The sequence below is a fragment of the Hyperolius riggenbachi genome, chromosome 9, assembly GCF_040937935.1.
Source record: "Hyperolius riggenbachi isolate aHypRig1 chromosome 9, aHypRig1.pri, whole genome shotgun sequence".
NCBI lineage: Eukaryota > Metazoa > Chordata > Amphibia > Anura > Hyperoliidae > Hyperolius > Hyperolius riggenbachi.
The window spans coordinates 229667624-229676407 of record NC_090654.1 but is presented as its reverse complement, the minus strand read 5'-3'; the positions used below and the strand labels follow the sequence as shown (position 1 = coordinate 229676407).

At 41.9% G+C, this 8784-nt stretch overlaps 1 protein-coding gene across 6 annotated transcripts in view; it reads right to left on the bottom strand.

Moving 5' to 3' along the window:
• Nucleotides 1-1167: 1167 nt before the first annotated feature.
• The window catches only part of PAPLN (papilin, proteoglycan like sulfated glycoprotein), a 235240-nt gene continuing 227623 nt past the window's right edge, over nt 1168-8784 (bottom strand). For all 6 annotated transcript variants that reach the window (XM_068254118.1, XM_068254120.1, XM_068254121.1 and 3 more), the window contains 4 exons: nt 7774-7901; nt 7308-7416; nt 4599-4774; nt 1168-2455 (listed from right to left, as the gene is read on the bottom strand). In XM_068254118.1, the coding sequence (XP_068110219.1) occupies nt 2268-2455; nt 4599-4774; nt 7308-7416; nt 7774-7901 (601 nt within the window). In that variant the 3' untranslated portion in view covers nt 1168-2267. The remainder of the gene's footprint in view (nt 2456-4598; nt 4775-7307; nt 7417-7773; nt 7902-8784) is intronic.

Genomic DNA, 8784 nt, shown 5'->3' with positions numbered 1-8784 from the left:
GATTCAGACACTACTGATGCAGGACTGCATGGCAACTGGTATTGTTTAACATGAAACAAATATGGCAGCCTCCATATAACTCTCGTTTCAGGTTTCCTTTAACTTGAAACATCCAGTCATGTGAAAAGATAATTAAATTTGGATAAGGGGCCAAACTATATGTGAGGTGTCTTAAAGGCAAGATTATTAAGAGTTCCTAAACCTACATTTCATCTTTCTAGTGAGATCTGTGCCACTCACATAAACCAGGTAATAATGCATCAGTTAAGTGGCTTTTGTATCAATCCTGCATCGGTTCTTAAATGACAGTTATTTTATCCAAATGTAATTGTGAAATGCTGTATGAGATTTCCTCTGCTACTGGTCCCCATGGCAATTCTATAGTCTGCTATGACTGTAATTACCGTGTATATTCGAGTATAAGCCTCATTTTTGGATGAAAAAAAGTGGCCCAAAAGTGGGGGTTTCGGCTTATACTAGAGCCACTACTCTTTGAGTAACCCCCACAGTGCCCCCTCTATAAGCACTGTGGTGCATCATCTGAGGGAGACCACACACTTGACATTTCCATTGGAGGTCCCAGCTAACGTCATCTCGAGTTGTAGCCTTGGAAGGCATACAGGGACAGTGTGAGAATCCTTGCATTCCTATATCAAGCTTTAGATACATGACTATGTGGCTAGACATTCTTTGTTTTATCTTTATGCCAGCTTAAACTTTGCAACAGGAGTTTTTTGCATGTCCATCTCCATTGTAGGCCTATGTTCTGGCTTTTTATTACAATCTGCTGAATTTATGCTGCTTTTCTAATGTATGGTTGTGGCCATCCATGGTTGTGAGTGGTGTTGTGGTTGTGGCTTTTGCCACCCCCGGCTTATACTCAGGTCAAACATTTTTGTCCAGTTTTTAAAGGTACTAGTTAGAGGGTCTGCTTATACTCGAGTATATACAGTATTTGGATGTTTGTGGACACAGCTTAACTTTGCCCTTAGTTAAACCACTCCCTTGTTTTTATTGAAATCGTTTACAATTTAATTACCTCCGTTTAACATTTTAATATTCTGAAAACTTGCTGCAACTCTAGGTGTTATTAATTTTGTAATTACTTGTAACAATTACCTGTTGTACTGTGTAATGAGCCTGTTAGAATAACATTCCAATGCACAGTCAGAAAGAAATACCTTTAATCTAGTGCCTTAAAGTGTACCTGAAGTGACATGTGACATGATGAGATAAACATGTGTATGCACAGTGCAAAACATATCAATAACAAGGCTATTTTACTTTTTTTATTTTGCTGCCTGAAAAAGTTAATTTTTAGGCATGGAAGTGACAGCTTCTGTCTTGTCAGCACCTTGTCGGGAATATAGTAAACATCAATGATAAGCAAATTACAGCCATAAAAGTTTTCCTGGCAGAATACAACATCCGAAGGCAGAGAGAGATAAATACATAAACTATTGACCTTTTTCTAATTCTCTGACACTTTTTAGGCTGGCACTGAGTAAAGGCAACAAAACATTTAATCTAGTTTGTAAATGTTTAAAATATAAAAAAATCCATGGGATATTAAAAAAAAAGTCATTTTGAAGAGTAGGAGCATAAATACAATTGTTTATCTCATCAATTTATTTTCACCTCGGGTTCACTTTAAAATCAAAATTTCATAAAATTTTAGTTTTGGAGTCCTGTACATTACTATGTATCAAAAGGTCAGAATTTCTTTCATTGTGGTTGCTTTCCATAGATGTCATAGCTGGGAATATATTCGGGGGCTGGGAGTTAAAGGGAACCCAAGGTGAGAGGGATATGGATGCTGACAAGTTTATTTCCTTTTAAATAATGGACATTGCCTGGCTGTCGAGCTGATCCTCTGCCTCTAACACTCTAAGCCTTAAACCCTGAACAAGCATGCCGATCAGTTGTCTAAGACAAAATCTGATCAAATTAAGTGCATGCCTGTTTCAGGTGTGTGATTCAAACCCTACTGGCCAGAAAAATCAGCAGGACTGCCAGGAAACTGGTATTGTTTAAAAGTAAACAAATATGGCAGCTTCCATAGGTCTCATACCTCGGGTTCCTTTTAAAGCTCTTAATGAACAATATGCAAGAGACCATGAATTAATATCTCATTTTTGCAACCTGTTAATTTGGGGCATTTGATACATAAGCTCTTCATACTTGTATGCCCCTTTTTTATTTGCCCACAGGTATTCAAAACCACTATTTTCTTTTTTAGGTATTCACAGATAAAAAGGGCATTAAGGTCACTCAAGCTTTGTCTTCAAGTGTCTGTGTTGTCGTCTTTGCCTGCGCTGTGACTTGAGTCTTGAGCAACTGGCACAGCAGAAGATGCTGTAGTACTCATTGTTACAGAGCTGAGCATACACAATCAGATCACAGTTTGCCAGTTCTGGACGGTCAACACACTCATTGTTGGGGTTCAGAGTTTGAGCTGCAGATAAAAGAAAAAAGTATTATAAGAATGACATCTCTGGCTGTTCAAATAAGCTATTACACAAAATATAATTTGCAGAGGTATGTTTTATTCTGGCACTTTGAAAATGTACCCAAGCTGAAGACTCAGTATCCTATTGCGGCATCCCTCTGCATTCTGTGTCTCCCCCTCCCGCCGAGCACGTCCCCCCAGAAGATTGTGGATAATGGATACTCAGTAATTTTATCGGACCGCAGGCAACTCTTCTAGGAACAGTGCGGCACGTATGCACAGTAGCACAGAGCTGCTTGTGCTACTGGGCATTAGAGATGACGCCAACATCACATTTTCCGTTCCGTTCAGCAAATGTTCGCGAACATGCGAACCGCCATAGACTTCAATGGGCAGGCAAATTTTAAAACCTACAAAGACTGTTTCTGGCCACAAAAGTGATGGAAAAGTTGTTTCAAGGTGTCTAACACCTGGACTGTGGCATGCCCGAGGGGGATCCATGCCAAAAGTTCCACCAAAAATTACGGAGTTGACGCAGAGTCAGGTTTTAATCCCTAAAGGGCAGAATTCACATTATGCACAGCTCTGGGTGTCAGTGGGCGATGGAGTGTCTCACACAGAGAAATGCAATAGTACTATCAGAATACAGTGAAGTAATAATGCACATGAGGGGTACTGTGCGTGCAACTTAATGTAGCAACAGCAGTAGTGTGCACACAGCTCTGGATGTCAGTGAGATGTGGAGTGTCACACAAAAAAAAAAACACAGGAGGCTGATGTGCTAGCCCTCAAAAGGGCTGTTTGGGGTGTTTTCACTATTAGTGAGGAACAAGGACACAGGCCTAGCTAATGCTTTCCCTACCTATCTGCAGCAAGTCTGAGCCTGTTCTCACTAACAGTCAGCAGCCAGCAGAAAAGGACTCCAATGTGGCCACCACAACTGCTTTTTGATAGGGGGGTACAGAAGAGGGTGCTAGCTGATTGGCTGCCATGCGTCTGCTGACTGTGAGGTAAGGGGTCAAAGTTTAGTTTAATGATGATGTATAGGGGTGGGTGGACCACGCTAAATGTTCGCTGTTCGCTGCAAATGCGAACAGGGGAAGTCTGTAGAATACTGTCCACCGGCGAACTGTTTGGGTCATCTCTACTGGGCATGCTCAGCTATGCTCATATGGCCAGTGCTTGGCTGCGCTCATCACAGAAGAGGAGTGTGGCCTTTATGTGGACGGGGCCGCGCATGGTAGTGGGAGAGCAGAAGACAGAGGGAAGCCTCGATGTGATCTTGAGGCTTCCCTCTCTTTTGCTTAAGGGTCTGTTTGTGAGATGAAGAGGAATAGGAGATTAAGCTGATTAAATGGATAAACTGTATTATAATGAATGTGGAAGGGATCATTTGCCTTACAATTACAGATCTGTGACCTTTTTCTTTTCTTTTTTTGTATGACCATAATGTCAAAGAATGGATTACACACAGCATGAGACCAGTCAAGGACTTCAAAACATAGCATCAGAAGACAGGTAAGTGTAATACTTCCAGATTGCACCATGCTAATGTCTGATAGCAGGGTACAGGAGGAGGACGTTGTTAAAATTATTTTTATTAACTTTGTTGTATTCATTTCATCATCAATGGGTTGTGTTGCTCAGTTTTGCATTCATTATTAAATTCCTAGTTTAAGCTTTTAGGTAAATTAAGTAAATGAACAAGGTGAAAGACTCAGCCTTGTGGGTCCTATTACACAGGGAAGTTAGAGAAGATTTGAACCGGTTAGGGCACGTTTCGACTAGCCTTGTTTTCCCGCACACGATTTCAGATGCAAATATGCAGCCTACTGAAATCAATAGGCTGCATCTGAATCGTGTGTGGCCAAAAAATAAAATAAAAAATACAGCTGTCTGCATTTTTTCGCAGAACGCATCTGATTCCTCATAGCCATGCTTAGAACTGCTATAGTGATTTGAATGACAATTCACATCAGTATGGGTGCCGCATCTGATTCGGAAATGGACACGTCACATATAGGACCATGAATACCAACCCAAAAGTGATTGCAACCTCTTCCCACACTATCAAAACTATAAGAACATTTTTTTTCCTCTCCTGGATCTGTGTTCTAGAAGTGCCAGAATACAATGAAATCTGACTTACGTGCTGGCTTGTCCTTGTTCACTTTGATTTCTGCACTGGCACTGACAGAGTGACTTCCGCTGTACGCATTGCATGTATAGGATCCCTCATCTGATGCCTTGGTGTTCCGTATAATCAGGCTGCCATCATCAGACATGTAGGTATGACGGCCATCAGGCTGCACAGGCACACCATTCCTGCAGGAGGCGAACATGAGTTTATACAGCATATCATCTGCAGTCACATATCTTGGTCTTTTGGTGCTCAGGCCTGGGACCCACTAGCAGCACTTTTTTAAGCACTTACGATTTGAAAAGCTCTTGCTAATGTAATGCTACGTATGTTCACCCACTTGAGGGATGTGATTTTTTTTTTTTTTTAAATCCTGCATAGCATTACATTGGCCAGAGCTTTTCAAATCCCGAGTGCTTAGAGGAGTGCTGCTGGTGGGTCCCAGGCCTTACTCTGTAAAGCAAACCTAAACTGTAAATTAACTGATGAGATAAACAGTCCTGGACTAGATACCATTGCAGACCAATGTGTGTACTCTAACTTATTTAGTTTGGATATCCTTTAAGGCTGCCTTGTACCCAGATCTCACTGCTTGTTCTATCACATAACATACATATTCAAAAGTCCATAAGGTAACTTATTTATGTCTTTTTTCCCCCTAAATTGTGCCTTTTTTTAACCACTTAAAGACAATCAGGCATATTAAAACATCCTGCTGGAGCCTCTTAATGGCTCTAGGACGTTTTTACTAGTTAAGCAGCGCTGCTGCCACTGTGCACGTGAGCGTGCATGCTCCCACGCGCGCACATGTATGGGCGTGAGATCAGCAAAAAAAAAAAAAACAGGAAAAATACACCTTTATTTCCAAATAATATATTGTTACCATACTTTGTACTAGGGACATAATTCAAATCTTGTAATAACCAGGACAAATAGGCAGATAAAATGTGGGTTTTATGCACAGTAGCAGTGTTTATATTAAAACTATAGGGGATGAAATTGGAGAAATTGTGTATTTTTTGCATTTTTATCCTTGTTTTTTCCTTTAAAATGCATAGAAAATAAAGTAATGACTGAAAACCAATATCAACCCCAAAAAGCCCAATTGGTGGTGAAAAAAACAAGATATAGATAATTTAATTGTGATTAGTAGTGATTAAGCTATTGGCAAATGAAAGGGAAAAGCAATGAAAGGTGCTTTTTACAAGTGTTTTATTTTGCTAACTATAGGGTAGGGGTGTAAGGGGTTAAACATTAATAACAAATGTATGTATTTGTATATACACAGTAGAATAGTGTATGTGGGTAGATTTTTACTTTTTGGCCACAAGATGGTGCTACACTTAATTCCAGAGTACTGTAAACAGTACACACGAAATGTTATGTGTATCTGTTTACTTTCACTTTGTTAATGAATGCCAGTGTCTTGCTTTCATTCATCACAGGCACTGCGATCGGGTTTGGGAACAAGCTGTTCCTATTCTCTGATCGGCATCGGTAGGGCGATTGGGAACGGTACGGTAAATAAACAAATATGCATATTTATGGCCCCTGGTGCAGAAGTGAAGTCCACAGGGGCGTAGATATGTGTAGCAGCGGTCCAGAACCAGTTAAACATGTTCAAGCAGTTGTATAATCAACTTTATGCAATCGAGATTTTACTTGGCTGAAACCACCTTTGCTCATGATCTCAGCCACAAATCTGAAGTGTATATAGCTTTTAATAAGTCAGATCTTTTGCAGCACTTTTGAAAAGTAAAATTATTTTTAGTTTGAGTTAACTTTTATATTTATTTAGGCTGCTTTCACAGTGGGACGTTACAGGTGCACGTTAGTGCAGCCTGTAACGCTCCCCCAACGCACAGCAATGTAACACAAGTGGGCTGTTCACAGTGCCCACGTTGCATTACATGTAACGCTGCACGTTGTAGTGAAAGTGCAGCATGCTGTGCGTTCCGTTAGACTGTTTGCACATGCTCAGTGGGGGGCGGAGAGGAGGCGGGGAGATGCCGCTACAGTAGCCGCGCACATGGCTACTTAACATGCATTGCAATGGCGGCCGCTGATTGGCCAGCGGAACCACGTGATGCGGAGTGTCTCGCATCACGTGGTCCCGCCGGCCAATCAGCGCCACTCTGGGAGACCTTATGCGGATAGAGCCGCCTAAAGCGGCTCACTCTAACGTCCTCTCCCACACCACCATGCGTTGCGTTAGGGGCACGTTATGCGACCATAACGTCCCCTAAAACGCAACGTCTTAGTGTGTAAGTAGCCTCAATCTTAAAAGCTGCATATTAAGCCTAAATTCAGAACACAATGTATCCATTGCATAATTTTCTCTTTTGCTGAAACAATACTCAGACTGCTAACACTGGGACCCACTAGAGTGCGTTCAGCAGCAATTTATGCTTTCTAAGAATCGCCAGCGGTTCCAAAAACACACCGCTCCTGAAAGTGAATGGCCATGATCCCACAGGAGCGACTGAGATTTGCCAAAATTGCAGTCGCTTTACATGCAGAATTTTTGGAGGGATTTTATAATAGAAAGCAAGACCCTTTCCTGCTTTGAAATAAAATGCCTCAGTTTTTAAGTGGCAAAAGCACTTTCTAAAACGGGGTCCAAAGAGTGGTGGTTTATCCTTTTTTGTGTGTACTCATGTTGCTTAATTTTTCAACGGAAGCCGTCAAACAAGTAAAAATGAAAAAAAGCTATATCACCTTGACCACTGAACATTGACATTGTTGCCTTTCACCACACATGTGAGGGAAGCATCTTCACCCTCCATCACGGTGACACCAATGGGCGGATCGGTGATTTTCACTTCCCCTGTGAAGGAAAAGACAGGAGAAATGTTCAAATGAGACAGAGTAAAGAAAGCAACACAATGTACTGTGCTGCTGTATATGTCAATGTCAGTGGTGGAAGAGGAAGCCCCCAACTTGGTCCCAGTGTTCACATTTCAGCCCACTTTGTTTTTGAGTTTGACATCCCTGGTCTAGGGTTAAGCCTATAAATCTACCATTATATTTTGTGGGCTGTGGAGTGCCTGGGAAAGTCCATGCTAAAGCGTAGGGAACATATGCATAAATCTCCATGCCTATAGTGTCACGGATGGAAGTCCAAGGGAGAGTGCCAGTCACCTATTGCGGATATCATCTATAATCGCAATAATGTTTTACAAACCTCTGATTTTCAGTTCTATTTGTCTGAATTCCCGGCGGTTCCCAGTGGTTGTGGCACAGGTGTACAATGCTGCATCCTCTGGGCTTACCCGACTTATGACCAATGAACCATCTGCTTGTTTTCTATATCTGGAAATAGATTAGAAAATATTTTAATACAGCAAAGTTCTGGTTAACCGGAACTCGAGCATCTCGCAGTCTCAACTAACCGGTATGCCAGATGGAGGAGAATGGGGGCATTCCTAACACAATTTGCAGTGATCAGCACAACAGAAGTGACTTACAAATACTCCAGGCGCCGGTCATCTTCCCTCCTGCAGCTCCCAGTAGCTTTGTGGTGTCCTGGTATGGCTCCCCAGCGTGTCACCTAATCCACATCAGGGCATGTGATGCAACAGTGCTGTGCATGGAGGACGCTGCAAAGCAAATGGGATCTACAGGACTGAAGCAGACCAGCACCCAGAGGATTCCGAAGTCACTTCTGCTGCCCACAACTCTGCCTTTAGTCTACAGGGTCGTGTTTTAACGCCAGCTGCTTCACTCGAGCAACCAGCAAGAACACATATCTGGCATAAGGAATCCCCACCAGTGCTGGATAAATGAGACCCAACTGTATATGCATAATAACATACTGACTTTGAGTACATCTATATGATATTGAGATCTATCAATAAGTCTACATTCCGGGATAAATACACTGTTGTGATCGACTATGTGTGAAATATTTACCAGACAGTAGGCTTGTACTTCTGCTAGCTGGTCCTGCAGCTCAGATGTACACAGCCCTGCCAGACAGCACAGCCAGTCCCCTGACATGGCCTTTGTCACTGGCACAACACAGGCAGACCGCTTAGGACATGCAGAATGTAAGAGCAGCAGAGTAATGTTGGATTATAAACATAGCCATGTGTTTTGTTTGGTACAAGTCAATATTAAGAAGGTAAAACCCTAACCTTCCTGCCTAACATAATCCCCTTCTTGGTGCCCAACCCTAACATCTTTACAACGATAC